At 45.6% G+C, this 21119-nt stretch overlaps 1 protein-coding gene across 4 annotated transcripts; it reads left to right on the top strand.

Annotated features, from left to right (window-relative positions):
• Positions 1–402: 402 nt before the first annotated feature.
• Positions 403–20114, top strand: LOC101073939 (kinesin-like protein KIF21A). 4 transcript variants are annotated; one of them, XM_029825353.1, is made up of 37 exons: positions 403–814; positions 7130–7352; positions 8123–8305; positions 8638–8787; positions 9016–9150; positions 9230–9394; positions 9748–9863; positions 9937–10132; positions 10204–10393; positions 10729–10792; positions 10885–11088; positions 11316–11366; positions 11876–11936; positions 12026–12137; positions 12216–12401; positions 12478–12677; positions 12767–12874; positions 12987–13055; positions 13802–13935; positions 14019–14163; positions 14259–14453; positions 15056–15157; positions 15282–15447; positions 15692–15712; positions 16077–16134; positions 16226–16280; positions 16395–16609; positions 16686–16844; positions 16933–16965; positions 17075–17211; positions 17288–17372; positions 17444–17533; positions 17617–17775; positions 17851–17968; positions 18091–18261; positions 18339–18535; positions 18622–20114. In XM_029825353.1, the coding sequence occupies exons 1-37, from the start codon at positions 771–773 to the stop codon at positions 18677–18679; spliced, it is 4755 nt and encodes a 1584-aa protein (XP_029681213.1). In that variant the 5' UTR covers positions 403–770; the 3' UTR covers positions 18680–20114. The 4 variants fall into 4 exon arrangements, with proteins under 4 accessions (XP_029681213.1, XP_029681212.1, XP_029681214.1 ...); XM_029825352.1 differs by having other exon boundaries at positions 12213–12401; XM_029825354.1 differs by lacking the exon at positions 11316–11366 and having other exon boundaries at positions 12213–12401.
• The last annotated feature ends 1005 nt before the right edge of the window (positions 20115–21119 follow it).

Genomic DNA, 21119 nt, shown 5'->3' with positions numbered 1-21119 from the left:
TTTAGTATTTTGTGTGTAAAAATGGAATACTGTAAACCTTATGTTTGTATGTATTAATACAAGACGGTTGTTGTCGCCATCTGCTGGCGAAACGTATTGAAAACGAGTACTATCATTTGACCACAAGGTAGCAGCACATAACTTTCATGTCGTTTTCTCGTGTGCTAGACGAACTCAGTTTTTGGAACGTATCTGTTCGAATGTAATGATGACTTAATCATTTAAAACTAAAGTCTACAAATAAAAAAGCAACCGTAATAGTCGTCGGTAATAGGAGATGTTTTCTTATATCTTATTGTATTATTGTTGAGGCTAAGATGCTCCTGATTGGTCCAGGGCAAGGGGCGGAGCCCAGTGACGTAGCCCCTCATCAGCCTGCACGCTGATTGGCTCGCTGTCGTCCACGCGCACACAGAGACGGACCTGTTCTCGTGCAGGAGGCTGAGTGAAACGATGCCGGCTAAGAGGTGACTGCAGCCGTCTGGCCCAGTGCGTGTGTCCCCCCCGACGATGGAACCAATCGCCCGAGAAGAGTTGGAGTGGCTCTGCGTGATGGCTCCTCTCATTTCCAGGCGGTCGAGGAGGAGGAGGAGGCGGTGAAGCGCTAGAGGAGGCGGCAGGAGCTGAGGATAAATACGGGCGCTTTGCTAGGAGCCACAGCGGCGAAGGAGCGTGGCTAGGCGGCGCTCTCACCCCCTAAGAGGATCAACAAAAGGGGAAATTAAGCTATTTTTAAGTTGGACTGTTTGGGACTGTCCCCCGGTGACAACATGAGCAGCGGGCCGGATGAGAGCTCGGTGCGAGTCGCCCTGAGGTGAGGATGTAGCCCTCTTCTGCTAGGATGCGCTATCGTGTTACACCTGTCACAAACATCTCGACATTGAGTCCTCCGCTGATCCGGCCACAAAAATGCTTTTTACGGTTCAGCGGCGCAGTCCAAAAGTGCCTCAAAAGCGTTTGCGGACGCTTTTATCGTGTCGTTTTTGTTCCGCTTCTCCTCCAGCTGCCAGTTCAGCCCCTGGAGTGAGCTTCTTTTGTTAATACCTGCGCGTGGCGTAGATTTATGAATGATCTCAGCTGCAGGGATTAGGAAAAACTCTTCCCTGTGTCTGTGTGTGTGTATGTGCGCGTGCGTGCGCGTGCGAGTGTGTCACCTGTACACAAAGCGACACATTAGCTCTCTCTGTTGAGAGAGCGGAGAAATGGGAGGAGGCTAATGTCTTGCAAATTCTGCTGTATCACACTGATCTGACCCTTCCTGTCACCTACTCAAATGACGAGCGGGTCATTCTGCGTGTGTGTGTGTGTGTGTGTGTGTGTGTGTGTGCGTGTGCGTGCGTGCATTTTAAACGCAATCAAAACAGTCATGTGAAGCAGATCTATGGAAGACAGGACAAAAGCTGGCTCATGTTTCCTGTTGCTCTCTGCATTCAGACTTTGACCCACAAGTGTGTTTACTGAGCCAGCTCATTTTATTAGTCTCTCTGCTTCACAGACAGTAAAAGATCCGTCACCGTGACCCTTAATACATCATCTTTCCCCAGCTGTATGACATAAAGTACAGGAAAAATACCTTGTTTGGCAGTGGGCAGATGCATTTGGATTATATTAGTGTAACAATACAATCATGCTGTCATAGCAACCCTCAAATCAATAGTACCATGACCTAAAGACAAATATAATTATGAGTAGTAATTGCTCTACACTCTACAATGCACTAATTATGCGCCACATTGGAATTAGACTAGTTGGAAACAACATTTTTTCAACCACAGACTTATGTTTGATGGTAACTTTAGGAATGCAACATTAATCCTAAAGATGAAGCAGAATATTTTCCTTGAAATAATCATTTAGCCTCTTTGTGTAGATGAATGTGTGCTGACTTATTTAGATTCCTGTGTAGTTTTATCTGCATAAACACTTGTTGGTGATGATATAAAAGTTGGAGTCTTTCCATGGAAACTTTTCCCCTTTCTAACGTCTTTGAGTGCTCAGGCTTCATTCATTATTTAAAGAGCTGAGCTGGTTTTCCCCTTAACTGCTATTCATGACCAGTGAGCTGGGCATTGTTTTACTGTCCCTTCTGTTCTTAGTTTTTATGTATATGGTTCAGGTATTGTGTTCACACACCAACCACCCTGAGACTGTAAACTGCTACATGTGTTTTATCCAAATGTGTCAAGTCATTCAGAGTAAGAAATGGCATCATCCAGGACTTGAAATGTACTGACAGTATTTTGGAAAATGATGCTGTAATGTCAGCAGATCTCTCTCTCGCTCGCTCCCTCTCTCTCTCTTTCACACATACACACACTCTTTGTCACTTTAATATATTTAGTAATGTCTAATTTTAATGTATTTGTATGTACTAATGCATGACCTTTTATTTAATGCCAGAAATTGGACTATCAACAAAAGCTTTTCTATATATATCATTTAAAAATGTAATGGTTTGTTGTGGGTGTTGCAGCTCAACAGCTTTGTCTTACAACACCTGGCATTGAGTTATTTGCAGGAATCCTCTCTGTTTATGATCTGTCGACACACCTCCGAACACTTTGCGGGTCTTAAATTGCACATCTTAAAAGCTGCTTTTTGCGCACTCTTCCCAGTGTGCAGTAGTTTAGTTAACCGCGTGTTTTGACAGTAATCTTGCGTCAGGTTACCAACCAGTACCTGCCCCAGCCTGCTGAGTTTACACTATCTGTTGGCACGTTCCTAATCCCTTATCAAAACAGGCGTCCTTGATGAATTGAGGCAAAATTAGGCTGGAATGTGCCTCCAGAGTGGCTGCAGCACTCTGCATCTTGGATAGAAACGTTAGTTTTGGTGCCACAGCTGCTGGTTTTGGTTTGGAAGCGCATTTCCTACATTCACTAACACGTCCCTGGAACCATCCCATGCGTAAATATGTTTGTGTGTTCCACTTTGTCATTATGTAATGGCCCATCTGTGTGTGCATTCGTTCTTTCGTTGAAAAGAAGCCATTTATCCTCGACGGGGTCGCGGTGCAGACGTGGCCTCCAGGATCCTGTCAGGTGATGTTTTTTAATATCCCATCAGATCAAGTAGCTCTTGTTGGTCTTTAACCACAGGAGTCAGATGTACTGAAGTTCCAGGGGATTTCCATCAATGTTTAGGGAATCACTTCTGCTTGTTTTTACACTCTTATGAACCTCAAAGAGCAGCGTTTTAGGCCGCAGATGATATCATGGTGAAGGTTCCTCCAAAGTCATTGCGAAATCGACCGGAACGTGCCCCGCCCACGACGCCATTTGTGGATTGTTTGGGAGGGGAAGGTCGTCCACCTGCTGCCAAATTCTGCAGAAACACTGAAGGAGCGTGTGTGTGTGTGTGTGTGGTGTGTGTGTGTGTGCATGCGCAGGCCTGCGTCCGTCCGAGCGTGTCAGTGGTAAATATGCATGAGGCAACTCTTCAGGCCATCTGCCAGCTGCTGTCATGTGATATTTGGATATTCAATAACTCCTCTCTTACAAACTAGACTATATGAAACTATATATCAGTCTACATTTTCAGCTTATTTACTGTAAATAGAGAAGCTTTTCCATTGTGAGGGCACTGTTAGTCTGCTAACAGAAAGAGACATTACTCTCCTTCACTCTCTTTAACCATCCCGTCGCCCCGGGCGACCATTACTGCGTCTCAGCCTGGTTTAGGTCACCTTTGGGCCATTTTATTGCACTGGGAACCTGCTGGGTCTCTCTTGCATCTTCCAAAGGATTCTTCTTTTGACTTGTGCACATCATTGAGCCTGACGTTGCGTAATAGGTCACACTGCCGTACATTTTGTTCAAGTAAAGACATCTGAAATGAGTAGAGTTGTCCAGAGTTTGTGTGTGTGTGTGTGTGTGTGTGTGTGTGTGTGTGTGTGTGTGTGTGTGTGTGTGTGTGTGTGTGTGTCAGGGGGGGGCTGATTGTCGCTATAGTCCCAGAGGCCTCCAGTCTGCTCATATTTTCAACACAGTGTTTGCAGACATTCTTCAGCTGCTTAGGCACCAAGAGTTTAATTTGACTGAACACGAATACACAACAGTGTCAGAGGATGTGGAAGAAGGTGTGTGACAAATAGCCTCATCATGTGACATATTTGGTCCATTTTGGGGCATCTTATTGAAAGCGTTCTTGCTTGAGATAAAAGTACAGACACGTAAAGCAAATGGGCTGATCTGCTTTGTGTTTTAATTTATGAGATATAATTTTAATGAATTTATTAAATATAATCATAGCAGTGGGATCAGGTGGCCCATCAAATGGTGCAGCATCCAAAAATACTCCAGCATGGATGAAGTCAGGTGATGGTGTGTGTGTGTGTGTGTGTGTGTCACAGTGTTTCTGCTGCATCATTCAGCGCTGCCCTGAGCTGTATGATGACCCAACCAGAGCTCACATTACCAGTTATTGAATCAGGGAGCTCGGGCTCCTCAGTGGTGACGCCGCACGATGAGCCGCATCTGTGTCTGACGTCAGCTTGTAATTCGGTCAGTGACCGGAAGCACACGGTCATGACGGATCTATTTTTTCTCTCTTCATGCAACGTTAGCAGCACTCTGCTAATTTCCAATCCAGCGCAAGGAGTTTTGGACCCCCCACATGAAAGGAAACCTCCAGACTTAATCACCGGTTGTTGGTGCACGAGGACCTCAGCTCCTCTCACGCTCCTCCTGTAATCGTAGGAATGAGCTGGAGAGGTCGGGAGTAACCGGACCTGTCGCAGGGAGCCTGTGCGTATGAGAGAGAGACAGAACTGAATCCTCTTACGAAGGCACGTGGATTTGCAATCGTGTGAGACACACAAACATGCGCAGACGGACACGCGTGCGAACCCACATTTACGCACGTCGTATTAATTAGATTACTGATGAAGAATTCCCACACATCCCCTGTATGTTTCAGTGGGAAATCATGTGTAATTCTCATTTTTAACACCCGCCTCCTTCCGATCTTGTTGAAATTGGGTTTACATCAGCCTTTAGGCTCCTCAAAGGGTTTAGGGTCACAGCCTCAGCAAAGCATCAGACGTCAACAAACATTGCATAAACGGGCCTCAATATTTGGCAGGTATCTACATAATTACCTATGCTACATTACCCAGACAGTGCAATTATATTTACTATAAGGTGTTGAGGAATGTGTGTGCACCTGGAGAGTGTTCTGGAGTTAAATTTCCTCCCCAAACAGCCTTTGAGGAGCCTGTGTGTCACTCGAGATGGAGGATTAACGTCGAAAGTCTGCAGCGCTGAAGGGCAGCCCTTGTTCACCCAGGAGAACAGAGTGTTTTGGGTTGAGCTCCAGTGGGGGCGGCCAGAACCCAACCGCAGCTCAAGTCCCTCACGTGTGTAACACTGCAGCAGGGGCCTGATTCACCACCAGTTTTCCACCAACTCCGTCACCTGTGTTGTGAATACACACAGGAGCGCAGCGCCTTTGCACCACAGCACCATTACTGCCATGTACTGGCGACTTCTGCACGGAGCAGCCTGTCCTCCCTATTTTGTCTGGTCTGTCACCCACATTCCCTTTTTATCTTATTTGTTTCCTCTTATCTCTAACATGTTCTCAGACGGCTGTATCTGTGGACACTGTCTGCATCGTGACAACCTTTTGATTTGAATGTTTTGGTTTAGATACACTCTATTATGAACATTAAGGTATATACGTTTGACTCCCATCTCCTGTGAGAGGGACCTGCTGCAGATAATGAGGGCCTCCGCTGTTACCGTAGATCAGCGTAATAGCTCTGTGTCATGTTTTGGGATGGTGGAAAAGGGATTAGTGCAGATTCACTCCTGAACCTTCCTGAATTACAGTCTCCTTAAAGGACCAGACCCTCTGACTGGGGCCGGTTCCTCAGCTTCACTCAGCTGGTCTTTCCTGTCTTTACTTAACACTGTCGTATACAAATGTAACACAGATAATGTAAATGCATGCAAAGTGTCACATTTATCACCACACGCCAGCAGGGAACCACAATAGCAGCCATTTATCGCGCTTCTCGAGAGTCTCATGTTTCCTGGGTATTATTGCTTTTGCAAGCTTTAGTCATCTGGGTTCAGCTGAAAATGATATATATGTTCAAGAAGTGAATTTTCCATTTGATATCATGATAAAGTGGTGGAAAAGGGATGAATCCATATTTAACGGCCTAAGGGGCTAGCGTGCTGCCTATTTGAAGTGTTGCCACTTCCTCTCCTGGTGGACAATGAGTTCAGTGATGAGAGGTAAAATGATGTCATAATTTGTGTTTATTTGCTCTGGAATGAACAATAATCCCTTAATAAAATCCAGGGTGGGGCTGCTTGCCCAGAGAAGTGTCACTCTCTCTTTTCTAAACAGTGGGGCCACTGTGTGTCAGGTTCTTTCACACACGTGCACGCACACACAAACGCGCTACACAGTAGCAGCACTCATCTGCAGCCCGTAGGAGCTCTGCTCCAGACGGGATCAGTTTTAAGGCCATGGATGTCCCGTCTGCTGCAGAGGGGGCTGATGTGACCTCTTACCTGGGGATTCCTGGTGACCAAATACAGTCCTGAAAAGATAATTAACTGAAAACGTAAACAGTTCCTGCTCCCAAATGAAATCATCAGCTCTTTCAAGAATCCATGTTTGGCTTCTGGTTTTTGAATCCATGATTGTGTTTTCAGTGAGATGCTTGACTCACCACGTAACCTGGGAAATTTACTGCTCTGTAACAACTGACCCAGTTGCACTTTGTGGCACAGCTATTATTGCATGTTAGCGCCTGCAAGTGAAAGTGTGAGTTAGCAAGAGTTTAAAATGCAGTCAGGTAAACTTTGGATTTTAAACTGTCTGGTATTTATTTACTTTACTGAACACTGACACAATTTAGGACTAATTGATAGATTGATCTGATCAGTCTATCTTGCTGAGGAGGAAATAAAAAGCTGCTAACCGAGCTGATTGTATCAGTTGTGGCTGCATCGTGTTAGCATATTAACAAATTAGCTCAAAGCAACACTTACATGAGTCTGTGTTTTATGCTTTGTTGTTTAACATTGTATTATTCACTGTATGTCTTGCTAATAAGCACCAAATTTACCAATGTCATGATTTTTTCCCCCCATCTGCTTCCTTTGTCCTGCAGGATCCGTCCTCAGCTGGCCAAAGAGAAGATCGAGGGCTGCCACATCTGCACCTTTGTGATGCCCGGCGAGCCCCAGGTGGTCCTGGGCAAGGACAAGGCCTTCACCTACGACCACGTCTTTGACATAGACACTCAGCAGGAGACCATCTACCAGCACTGCACCGGGCGACTGATCGAAGGCTGCTTTGAGGGATACAATGCCACCATCTTTGCATACGGACAGGTTGGTCGTGAGGACACGTCCCACGTGTTAGCATCGCACACACACATCTGAGGGGATGAAGCAGATTATCATTCGGAATCACGAGCGGTGTCATACAAGTGTGAACAGACCTCGCTGCTGTCAGCTGACGTGGTCCGACCTGCTCTCACCAGCGCCGCTTTTCTTTTTACGCCCCTTTTATCCTTGACTTGAACTGAGCAGAGCTCAGAACAAAACTTGTTACTCCTTTTTAAACTATGACCTCAACATTTTTATCTTAATAAGATGTTGGTTGCCAGCTCTATTCTTACTGAACACCAACTTATTTTACTTTTTTAACTTTTTAAATTTGTATTTGTTCAGCTTCCAGTTTGCCAAGATATTTTTGTCACAACCAAAAGGTTTTTCTTAACTGACCATGTCTCTGTTCATTATTCCCTCCTTATATTGTTCCTGTGGCCTTTTATGTTGCTGTCAAAGAGCCTTACACACACACACACACACACACAGATCAGCAGTGTTTTTAAATGTGACCATGGTAGCCAGAGGAACGATCAGGCTTAATAAATGGGACAAATGCAAACTGTTTTTTTTGCTCGCCCACCCTCTCTCATCTGACAGACACACTCATCATGGTTGGATTCAGGGAGAGAAAGGGTGATGCATGAATTTCAGCTCAATGCCACATTCCTCTATTTGTCACCATGGAAACCAACCCCTCCCCGTGGTGTGAGGGAAACTCAGCAGCACCCCGACCTCTGAGCAGTGAGATCTCTTTTCCTGTGTTCCAGACAGGCTCGGGGAAGACCTACACTATGGGAACCGGCTTTGATGTCAACATCGGCGACGATGAGCTGGGCATAATTCCCCGCGCCGTCAACCACCTGTTCAGGGGAATTGAGGAGCGCAAACAAGCTGCCACGGCGCAGGGCAGGCCTGTCCCCGAGTTCAAGATTAACGCGCAGTTCCTGGAGGTGCGGAAGCGCACACACACCAAGAAAATGCATTACAAATCAGTGTTTTTGGTGCTGAAACAACAACAGGCTTTAAATAATAGACCCCTTTTCAGGGTCCATTAGTTAGTTGTAGCTATCGCATGCAGACAGCCAGGGGTCAAAGGTCAAGGGGCTGTACTGATTGAAAGTTTTGAAAGCTTCTAGCCATTAAAGTGTCATCAGTCTGTCCGTGTCCCCTTTTATTTTTAGCTGCCAATAAGTGGCTGCTGAGAGCCGAAGGGAAAGGAGCTAAATTATGATGGTTGATTTCTCATTTTTTGTGTTTCTTTGTTCTTCAACATCCTCTCCAGCTGTACAATGAGGAAGTGCTGGACTTGTTCGATACAGCACGAGACCCCGAAGCCAGAAAACAACGATCCAACATCAGGATCCACGAGGACGCCAACGGGGGCATCTACACCGTCGGCGTGACCACGCGCACCGTCACGTCTGCAGCTGAGGTTAGTCCAAATTTGATTATATTTAGACGTTTTTAGAAATGGACTGGGACTTTCTCCATTCTCAGTTCGAAAGCAGCACCAACTCTTTGCAGTATTTTTTTTCTTCGCACAATATCTGCATATTTTTCTTCATTATGTAATCTGAAGAATGGGTAAGGTGATAACTGTTTTTACTACTGTTTGTTTCATGTTTTTTATTATTATGCCCTGTCCGTTGCTTCTCTCCAGATGATACAGTGCTTGAAGATAGGCGCCCTGTCTCGCACCACGGCCAGCACACAGATGAATGTGCAGAGCTCTCGCTCTCACGCCATCTTCACCATCCACCTGTGCCAAGTCCGCGTGTGCGCCCCGGACAACAACGTATGTGCGCCACGGACTTCACCCCTTAAAAGAGTTGCAGTGTGCGACATGCATATGAGTGTCCTGTCCTCTTTTACAGGAAACCGTGACGGACAATCGTCTCGCAAGCAATTCGGACATCAGTGAGTTTGAAACGCTGACGGCCAAATTCCACTTTGTGGATCTGGCAGGTTCTGAGAGGCTGAAGAGAACCGGGGCGACAGGAGACCGAGCAAAAGAGGGCATCTCCATCAACTGTGGTCTGGTGAGGAAATGGAGAGCATGCTGGTTAAAGAGGACGTCATTATTTTATTGTTGATCACATTAGGAGACTTAATTGGTGCCTGTATTATTACTAGGCAACCGTGACTTTATTGATCTTTTCTTTCTTCACTATTTAATTATTCATTATTCAGGAATTTGTTAGTTGTCATTTTGAATTATATACTATTGTTTTGACTATGAAACACAGAGAAACCTAAAGTCCACGCCCCAGATTAAACCTTGAATGTGGACCAAGAGCGCCTCCCAGTGGCTGCACTTCGGAACGCATCTTTCTCTGGTTAAAGATAGAATATTTGTCAGTTTTCACATTGAAAGAAACGTGTCTGTTCTCAGCTGGCTTTGGGAAATGTCATCAGCGCTCTGGGAGACAGAAGTAAACGCTCCACCCACGTGCCTTACAGAGACTCCAAACTAACACGGCTCTTACAGGACTCACTGGGCGGCAACAGGTTTGTTGGGTTGCCTCTCATTGAAACGTATAAAAAACATGTACATTCACTAACCCTGTCGTTCCGATGTTAGTCAAACGATGATGATCGCCTGCATCAGTCCGTCAGACCGGGACTTCATGGAGACTTTGAACACTCTAAAGTACGCCAACAGAGCCCGAAACATTAAGAACAAGGTGATGGTGAACCAGGACAAAGCCAGTCAACAGATCAGCGCATTAAGGACAGAAATCGCACGACTGCAGATGGAATTGATGGAGTATAAGACGGTGAGCTGAGCGTATTCAGAGGGGAGAGAGATATTTTTATTCCATATAACTTATATGGAGCGTATCCTCAGGGGAAACGCATGGTGGGCGAAGATGGCATGGAGGGCATCAATGACTTGGTCCATGAGAACTCTATGCTGCAGACAGAGAACAACAACCTTAGAGTGAGAGTCAAGGCAATGCAGGAGACCATCGATGCTCAGAGAGCCAGACTCACACAGATCCTCAGTGACCAAGCCTACCAGGTTATGGCCAAAGCAGGTCGGGACTCAAAAATTACTTTATATATTGTTTAGTTTATTATTTTTGACAGAATTGCAGGTTGTTTGTTCTTGCCTATGATGCCAAAACAGTTGTTGTGCGCTGTGGCAAGGATTTAAAAGGGACATTGCTGTGGTGTTTTTAGACATTTCAGAAACTGTTGAGTTTCTAATCATGCTTCCAGAACTATGAAATGACTCTGAGGCCAAGATGAATGCAGTTTGACTCAATTAAAAACATAAAACAAGCCAAGTAGTGATATAAGACCATGAAATAAGAGAAAATGTACACAACAATTCCTTTTTTAATGATAAACTCCTGATTTCTGGTTGTAGGTGAAGGCAATGAAGAGATCGGAAACATGATTCAGAACTACATCAAAGAAATCGAGGAACTCCGGTACAAACTTTGATTCATTATAAAGTCCAAGTTTTCAAACGAAATATTCCCAAATCAAAAACACCTTAAGCTGAACACGTGACTTCCTTCAGAGCCAAACTTCTCGAAAGCGAGGCTGTGTGTGAAAATCTCAGGAAGAGCTTGTCCCGAGCCTCCACGCGCTCCTCCCTGTACGGGGGCCCGGGGTCCTTTTCCTCTGCCCTGGTGGTCCCTGAGAAGGAGGCCAACGAAGTCATTGAGATGGCCAAGCGAAACCTGGAGAAGCTCAAGAAAATAAAGAAGAAGAAGAAAAAGAGGTAAGATCTTTTCAAACAAGGCGGAGATGATGTTTGTGAAGGTTTGACAGACTGACAGACATTTATCTGTCTGTGTGAGCATGTCAGTGGCATCCTCACATCCCACTCTCAGCATTCACCCACTCTTTTCTTCCTGCTCTCACTCTTTCTCACCTTGCAACTTCCCTCATTCTGCCTCTCCTTCACCTCCCCGCCTCACCGCCATCCCCACTTCTTTCTCTTTGAAGACTCAGGAGATATGAAGAGAGTCACCAGCACTGGCATGCTGAAGGCCCCAGGTTTGCTCCAGTAGACCAAATCCAGAACTAGGTTGACTCTGAAACCTGAACAATTGAGCAATTGTCAGGATTTCAGTTAATCAGTGATCATTTCCCCTTTCTGAGCTCCGAGAGTGACTAATCTCTAACATTGTTGTGCACTGGCAGGTGCCTCCTGCTCCTGGGGGGAGGCAGATATAATTGTTGCCTTTTAACCCTTTGTCTCTTTGGTCTCTTTGGTTGATTAGAGCTTAAAACACCATTTTTGTTTGGGTCATAATGAAATCATATTAATATATTGGACTCATCATTGTTGATCTACAGTTCCATGTGTGATTGATATCCTGTGACACTATCAAACAGTAATCACACGTTGATCTTCGACTGACCTGCTCCTGATCTCATTCTGTGTGTCATCACTTGCATGTGCTCCTCATCCCCTTTTTTTCCAGATAATTCTAAACTTGACCTCCAATGCCAGCGGAAACATCTGAATTTACTCTGAATTAATGTTTTTTTTTCTGTTTCAGTACTAACAAAGAGGAAGCGCCGGATAATGAACAGGAGCAAAGCAATGAAGACGTGGCAGAGGTGGCGTGCACACTCATGCACTTTGAGACTGCACGATTTAAACAATCTACCCTTGTTTTAGTTGAATTTTCCCTTTTGTTTGTTTCCAGGAGGGCAGTGACCACGACGAAGCCGAGGATGCTGATGCTGAGGAGGATGAATACGACCTGGCGGGAGATGAGACATCTGAGGACTCGGACTCTGAGGAGCTGGATGAGAAAGGTGAATATAATCGGCCACAGCTTTTTTACCCGTCCAGACTGAAGAGGGTTTTAGATGCGGCTTCTTGTGCGGCAGAAGACGTCCAGGCCGACCTCGCCAACATCACGTGTGAGATCGCCATTAAACAGAAGCTGATAGATGAGCTCGAGAACAGCCAGCGGCGTCTACACACCCTGAAGCAGCAGTATGAACAGAAGCTGACGATGCTGCAGAACAAGATCCGAGACACGCAGCTGGAGAGGGACAAGGTGTTGCACAACATCGGTAGGAGACGCAGCAACAGGCGGCCCACCTAAACCTGCGTTTCACTCATCGTTACAAACGTCTTGTCACTATTCAGGTTCAGTTGAGTCGGGAATGGAGGAAAAGGCCAAAAAGATCCGAGTAGAATATGAGAGGAAGCTCAGCTCCATGAACAAGGAGTTGCAGAAGCTGCAGTCAGCTCAGAGGGAGCACGCCCGACTCCTGAAGAACCAGTCACAGTACGAGAAACAGCTCAAAAAACTGCAGATGGATGTGACCGAGATGAAGAAGACTAAGGTGAAGGAAGCAGGATCTTTGGTCTTTAGCATTACCTCCTCCTGTTTATTTGTTAATATCTGTCTTGTGCTTCTTCTTACTTGCACTAGGTGGCGCTGATGCGCCAGATGAAGGAGCAGCAGGACCGAAACAGAGCTGCAGAGAGCAGGAGGAACCGGGAGATCGCCTCTCTGAAGAAAGACCAGCGCAGAGCAGAGGTGACCGACGTGCTGTTATTTTATGCATCTTCAATATAAACACATTTCAATATTTCCAAACGGCTCAGATCAGTTCATTCGGGATCAAAAGTCGTTTTTGTTCAAACTTTAGTACCAGCTGAAGCAGATGGAAGCCCAGAAGAGACAACAAGAAATGATGCTCCGCAGGAAGACTGAAGAGGTGAGCTGTAGAAACCTGAGTTCTATTTATTTCAACATAAAATCCTAAATATACAGTGGGACCTCTACTTATGAACGTCTCTACATGCGAAATTTTCAGGTTACGAAACATATTATGAAAAATATTTCCTCTTGTTATGAAAGAATTTTCAAGATACGAAAGGCAAAAATATGCTACCGCTGCTACTTGCAGCTCGCGGAGTTTCGCAAACGCAAACATGCTTGTAGCTGCTCTGCCATTGGCTATCGCCTAGCATCTTCCTGTCATCCCATTGGCTAGGAGGGACGTCAATATGTACAAGTTTGTGTGTATCCCAGCGTCTTCTTCATCGTCTTCGGGATTTATTGTGGGTGTTTGTATGTTTGTCCATTAGGTGGCGGTGTTACCACAAGTGTTAACGTTTGTTGCTAGTAATGACGACTAATGTAAGATTAGCCTGTAATAAAGTTCATTTTGTTCCTGGAGAAGCCTTGCACTGAATTCCTACATTTATTGTGCAGTAATCTAATTGTAACATGTATTTGTTACATGTTTTGATGCATTTTTATGATTTATAAAAAAAACTATGTCCGAATTTTTGGGGGCTTGGAACGGATTAGGGCATTTACATGGAAAACGCGTCCCTACTTACGTAATTTTCAGGTTACGAAACAACTTCCGGAGCCAATTCATTTCGTAAGTAGAGGTCCCACTGTAATACAAAAGCACAACCACAAAACACTCCTTTCTTTCATGCACTTATTCAGGTGTCAGCTCTTCGGCGTCAGGTGAGGCCCGCGTCTGGGACAGTGAGTAGAAAGGTGAGTTTACCTGAGACATCCCATAAACCCACCCAAGGGAGGATGTCCGCGTCTGGAGTGGCCTCATCCAATGGAGCCAGGTGTGAGATCACATTTTTTTACAAAATAAGTTTAAGCTGTGTTTTTTTTTTTTTTGTTTTTTTAAAAGCTACTTTTCCATCAGGAATTCTTCAGTGAGAATGGGAAGTGTCTACCTCACCCGGACAGCCAGGACCAAATGGCAATCCCTGGAGAGACGAATCAGTGACATCATCATGCAGAGGATGACCATCTCCAACATGGAGACGGATATGAACCGGCTGCTGAGAGTAACAGCTCCTAAATACCAAATGATGGAATTTGCCCTAAAGGTATAATCGCTGCTTCCTAATCCCGATGGTTTCTGCTCTAATTTACCATTTAGCAACGTGAGGACCTGACCAAGAGGAGAGAGCGAGTCTCCAGGAAGAGAGAAAAGATGGCGGCAGAGGGGGCTGATGCTGATCGCAGTCTGGCCTCCCTGAACGAGGAGCTGGAGTCTCTGGGCGCCAACATCGACTACATCAACGACAGCATTGCTGACTGCCAGGCCAATATCATGCAGATGGAGGAGGCAAAGGTGAGCCCATATTTCTCCAAATTAATCTAAAGGGAATAGTTTGGTGGAGTTTTTTGGAGTCTGATAAGTTAGAGTATTGTGCAGCTCTGCTTCATTAGGTAGCGCAGAGCCTCTAGGAAGCCAGAGAAACAACTGCACAGATCACCAGCAGCTTTTCTGACCCCACAAATAAAAATCATGCAAAGACTCAAAAAAATGCTTCAAGAAAACCCTGAAGTTTTGGTGCCTAATGAGGCACGAAACCTCTCTTCAGAGTTCAGGAACATGACCTCATTAACTGTTTGAGAAAGTTTGCTCCATATTGCTCAACGGACCAGATGCTTCCAATTTTGGAAATAATGTCAGACGTTCATGATTCTCCTGAATATTAGCTTCATGGGAAATTTGCCTAAACCCCAATAGTGTCATCATGTTACACATCCAGTTTCTTCACAGCAAACTTGTTCTATCAGAGAGTTAATTAAGATGGAAATTGCTCATTTTCAGAGACCTATTTTCTAAGGAAGGCACATAAATCATACATTTGATCCAGCGCACATTTTGTGACTGACTTTCTCAAAGTCTACTTATTAAATGTGTGTGTTATTTGGGGCCATTTGCAGGAGGAAGGAGACACGGTGGATGTGGCTGCAGTGATCAGCTCCTGTAGTTTATCAGAGGCTCGCTTTCTTCTGGACCACTTAATGAATTTGGCCATCAATAAGGTAACACCAGCCCCCCCACGCACTGCTGCCATAAGGGCTCCCTCACGTCAGTGTCAGCATCTTAAATGGGGTCATGCAAGTGTAATTTCCCACACCACCCATTAGTGATTGTTTGGCCCTTCAGGGTCTGCAAGCATCACAGAAGGACTCCCAGCTGAAGGTGATGGAGGGCAGGTTGAAGCAGACTGAGATCAACAGCGCCACACAGAACCAGCTGCTCTTCCACATGCTGAAGGAGAAGGCAGAGATTAACCCAGAGCTGGAGGCTCTGCTGGGCAACGCTCTGCAAGGTCAGGAAAACCAGCGAATTCCCCCATCTGAGCATGTTCTTCAAATCAAATCACCTTCTCGTGCATCATTTCATTCACGGCTCTCTTTTATTTTGCATGCCTCAGCATTCGATCTAGTACATAGTCAATCAGTAATGCAACGCAAAACAAAAAAGAGGCCTGTAAAATAAAAATGCAGCCATTTCTCTTCTCAGTTTGGGTTTTGATTTGTTTTCTTTGTTCTGTTGTGTTGGTGTGAACACAGAGTTAGGTTACCTGTCACCAGGTGAGTATGAGATGCATATAAATACTCGGCACCACTACAAGGTTTCCAGATCTGTCACCATGCAGTCATGCTGTGTCTGTCACAAGAAATGTGTAAAAGATTCATGGATAAGGAAATCTTTTAGTGTGCAGTAACCTCCCGCCCCAGTGTACTAACTAACTCTTCACTATAACTCTGCCACGATGTGCATGTGTTGTGATGTGAGTGCCCCCTCCCGTTAGCACGTCCTGAACTGATGACGCTGTAATCTTCATCCTCCTGCAGTGTCTCGCTTTTTCCATCATTGTGGGGATGTGGTTTTACACTCGAGGAATCCTTCTGAATGCTCCAAATAATGTAAGATGTGTGTGTCTTTTTTTGGTAGAAAACGGAGAGGACAGCAGCAGTGACGAGTCCACTCCCAGTCCAGCCGCAGAGGGCAGGTAAACTCGAGCGCACGGGTTCATTCTTTTATTTTTGGTTTATTGTGCAGCACCGGCATGAATGTGTCACCGTTCGCCCATTTTGTTTCAGCACACTAGCGTCAGATCTGATGAAGCTGTGTGGAGAATCCAGACAAAGAAATAAGGTGCTGACACAAGAGGAGAAAGAGAATATTCTTTCAAAATCATTCAGCAATAAATAAAGGGGACTTAGCGTGATAAGTTAAGTCATTAGCCCACCGATTGTTGTGGTTTCTCAGGCTCGTCGGCGAGCCGCCACTCAGATGGAGCTGCTGTACGCCAGCAGTGGGGATCTGTCCTGTGAGGTGCCCGGCGGAGACTTCCCCTCCCCTCTGCCGTCGCTTTCGGAGCAACGGGAAGGTCTGTCAGACACGCGGGGTCAGACATCGGGACAGCTCCAGGAGCGCGAGTGGGCCGTGTCCCCGTCTCCACTGACTGCCAGACCCGTTACCTTGTGAGTCAGCGGCGTCCTGAAATCTTCTCTGTGTCTTTTGGTGTGTCGTGGTTCACGGTTTCGCTGTTGTCTGCAGGTCTGGAGCCAGGTCACCGACCGGGCCGGAGAGGAGGCAAATGGAGCGCTCGCCGCTCAGCCGACGGAAGCAAACAACCCCGACAACCATCGCAGCCACACACACGCCTTCGGTTAGCACAGCGGAGGCTGTGGCTAAAAGCAGCAACTACCAATCACCGTGAGTGACTCCTGTGCTGAGGTCACACCCGTTTCATTTTATCCTCCAATTCTTGTGTTTGCATAAGGTAATTCTTTTTTTTTTTCAGTTTGGAGGAATCTCCATTATCTGAAGGCGATAGGTAATGTTGCCCTTCTTCAACAGCAGAGGTTTTCTGATGAATTAACCGAATAAGCCTGAAATTTAAGGTTGTTTTTTTTTTTAAATCTCACTGCAATGATCTGCCATAGAGGTGTGATTAATCCCGTGACGACGACTAAAACCAGCCGCGCGACCAAGCTCCAGTGTGTCTATATAGCAGAGGGACACTCCAAGCCCGTTTTATGCGTCGACGCCACAGACGACCTGCTCTTCACAGGATCCAAAGGTTAAAGGAGCCCCGATTCTTTGATATGTAATTATCAACTACAGTGAGCTTTTACTCACCTGGTTTATATTTGTAGATCGCACGTGTAAAGTGTGGAATTTGGTGACTGGTCAGGAGATCATGTCTCTGTCAGATCATCCCAGCAGTGTGGTGTCAGTCCGGTGAGTTCAGCAGCAGCGCGCGTTGTTTCCTGCTGCTGCCGTTCCACGTGTGAGACCTTTGTGTGTTCCAGGTACACTTCCAGCCTTGTCTTCACTGTTTCCACTGCTTACATCAAAGTCTGGGACATCCGGGACTCTGCCAAATGTGTCCGCACTCTCACGTATGTTGTCTCGCGTTGATTCTTTGGAGGTCAAGATCATTCACTGATGCTAAAATGAAGACCGCTGTGGTTTTGTGTGTCAGGTCATCGGGCCAGGTGGGTTCAGGTGACACCACTTCCTCTGTCAGGAGTTTTTCTGTGCCACCGGGAGAGAGTCAGATCAACCAGATCGCCCTGAACCCGTCGGGGTACTTTCTCTACGCTGCTGCTGCTAATGCTGTGCGTATGTGGGACCTCCGCAAGTAAGTCTAGTAACACACGGCGGTCAGAGTAATGCAAAGGGCTCCAATATATTAGAATATGTCCTTTTGTCATAGGTTCGCATCCACGGGGAAGTTGACGGGCCACTTGGGGCCTGTCCTGTGTTTGGCTGTTGACAGGTTGGGCAGTGGACAGGATGTTGTCCTTACAGGCTCCAAAGACCATCACATTAAAGTAAGACAGTAAGCTTTTATAGAAGCTTGATGAAAGTGGATCTGTGCCTTTATTTCTTTTAAACCGATGACACTGAGGGCGGGAGGATACGAGCGATCAGATCACGTCTTCTGCTTTTTCAGATGCATGAAGTGGGAGAAGGCACCCAGGGCAGCATCGGCTCCAGCCACACCTTCGAGCCTGCGCATCAGGACGGCGTGGAGTCTCTGACCGTGCACAGAGACGTCTTCTTTAGTGGGTCCAGAGATTGCCACATCAAGAAGTGGGACTTGGCCAGTAAGCAGCTGCTGCAGGTACAGTCAGAGTGTAACAGGGTAAGTTATAACGAATCTTATATCATTTATCCACCATAAACGTTGTCCTCCCGCAGTCTTCCGGCACCCAGGGCGACTGGGTGAGCGCTCTGGGGGTAGTTCCCGGCTCCGCGGTGCTGCTGAGCGGATGCAGAGGCGGGCTGCTGCATCTCTGGCACGCCGACTCACTCGCACCTCTCGGTGAGGTCCGGGGGCACGACAGTCCCATCAACGGTCTCGCCACTAACAGCAACCAAGTGTTCACAGCATCAGAGTGAGTCACGCTGAAATTCTCATGGGTCTTTTGGACTTTGAGCTGGTTTTTGTTCACTGATTTCCTGCTTGTTGTTTGTAAATCAGTGACCGCACTGTGAAGATTTGGGAAGCCAAAGGATCTCTAGAGGAAGGAGTCTACTGATACCTGCCGAGGACGTCTCCTTACCCCGACTCCATCAAGGGAACTATTTAAAGCAACTGCACACCGAGTCCAGAGAGCGAGGCCTTAGTGAGTGTGTGAAGGGCACAACAGAGCCTCACCTCAGCTGCACTGGGCGACATCTTTCTGTCCTAATCAGACAAATTTATGTCCTGTCCTTCATTCAGTGCTGGACAACATGGATACTTTTTTTTGCTAAAAGAGAGGTTGGAGGTTTTCTGCCCACCAGCAACAATTGTGAGTGTTTCTCTCTATATAGGACCAAAAATACAACATTATGCTGCCAAACCCTCCCCAACATGATTGTTTTTTACGTCTTCTGCTCTTTGAATTGCTGGACACTGAGGGTTTAATGCTCTTTGCGGCCTAAGTCATATATTTTTAAACTCTAATTAGCTGCATTGGTGGGTCTAAATGAAATTGAGTTAGAAGTAGCTAGTTTCAGTGATCTTGTGCCCAGTTGCTCTTCATACATTTAAAGGAGAGGAAGTCTGATGCTGTGACAGTTTTGAGGCATTTTCCCTTTCCTCCTGGTTGTGGTGGTCTTCTCATATCAGCTCCACTATGACTTCTCTGATCTGCGTCTCTGGGCACATCTGGAAAAACATGCCCCCTCTCTCTGTACTCGGTGGGAATATAAACACCAGAAATCTCTCCGCCCAAGCCTGAAGGATGCCGGTAACTTGTCACTCATGCATGTTACTGGAATCAAGCACCTTTTCAAGTTTTTTTTTCCTTTCCTTCATAAGACAATGAAATACTGTGACTCTATCTGTTTCTGAAAGACGTGTGTTTTTTATTCCTGTCATTTGCACCTACAGTACAGGCTGCACACGTGCTGCAGTTCCTCATATGAAACACCATCCAGACTTTGGAGTATGAGTCTCAAACACTATTATTTATTTTTTGTTTTGAGTTGTATTTTATAAATCCCGCTCTTGTCTTCCTTTTAACAGGCCTCTGATGTCTTAGCATCATAATGCAGTTGTCTGTCTGTACATCATGTGGGTTTTCCCCTTAAAAACTGAGATTATGATCAGCGCCTGTTGCAAATGTAGATGTTTGTGTGGGTGTGGGTGTGTGTATCCCACTGGAAACAGTCTTATTATCATCATTGAAATGAACAAGAAATTAAATCAGAAGAACAAACCTCATTACACTGATAAAGGAATATTTTGTCGAATACATATTCAAATAAGTTTTACCACATAATTTTATGTGGAATGAGTAATCCATCATTTCAAACAATGACTGATTATTTAAACAAGGATAAATCACACTGTAACTGGCTTATGTTGGTCGTATCTTCCAGTGTAAATATGACTGTTTCCTTTGACCTTGTCGGACCCTCTTGTGCACTATTTTAAGTGATTAACTGACCGCAGTGTGAAAATAAATTCTAATTTTTAAAAAGGAAGTTTCAGCAGGTATCTTTCCTAAATTGTGTAATATTACCTCATGGCCACACGATGGAGACATCGGTCTGGGCGGTTATATCTGCATCAGTATTGATTCTGGGCGATATTTGGCTTCTCAGGGGCAGAGCAGCAGCTTGTGCCTGTCTGTGCTGAACCTCTGCCATGAAGATCATCCATGAAGCTCCATGAGTGAGTTGATCCAAACATCTGCTGCTCATCTGCTTCTGTAAATTTGAAGAATTTTCCACGCTTGATGTCTTTTATGACCTTTTGATGTGCGCGTTCTCATGCCTTTGTGGGTTTCCTCCTGGGGTCCACTGCAATAGGCTCCAGTCACCCTGAGTAACAGGAAGTAGTGTTGGTTAACAGTAAATCCACTCTGCCTCGACAGGAAAGATTCCAAGAGTGCTACTGTACAGACAATTAATCACACCTCACCATCAATCAATAGTGAGTTTCACTTTCGCTTTAATTCGTATCAGGCATGAGCAGTTTTGAGAGCGCGTCCTCTCCTGATCTGCTCAGTGAGCGGATTGATCGGGGCGACATGCAGGTCCCACCGGATGCTCACCTTTCACAGCTTAATCCATGGGAATAATTTGGTTTGAACAGCTGCAGCTGCTTTGTATTTACTGAGGAAATATAATCAATACAGGTTAATTTCTCTGTGAAACGAAGTGGTGTGTGTGTGCGTGTGCGTGTGTGAGAGAGAGAGAGAGCGCCAGTGCTAACAATGCATGCATGAATGTTCCTTTCAGCATTATTAGTGAATGACAGGAGTTTAGTCAGCATTTAATTAATGTGATAGACTAGATTAAGAGCATATTGTGCTTTTTGTGTATTTATTTTTGTGGTTTTTATAACAGACAAACAGATAAATGTGCTTAATACAGTTGCTTTGACATTTTCCATTTCTGTTCGCTCCCCCTCTAAATGGGTTCTGATGATGTGTTATTCACATTCTATAGGATTCCTGAGAATTTTCATATTCCCCCCCTCGTATA

Source organism: Takifugu rubripes, chromosome 18, assembly GCF_901000725.2.
Source record: "Takifugu rubripes chromosome 18, fTakRub1.2, whole genome shotgun sequence".
NCBI classification, from domain to species: Eukaryota; Metazoa; Chordata; class Actinopteri; order Tetraodontiformes; family Tetraodontidae; genus Takifugu; species Takifugu rubripes.
This window is presented reverse-complemented; position numbering and strand designations above follow the sequence as displayed.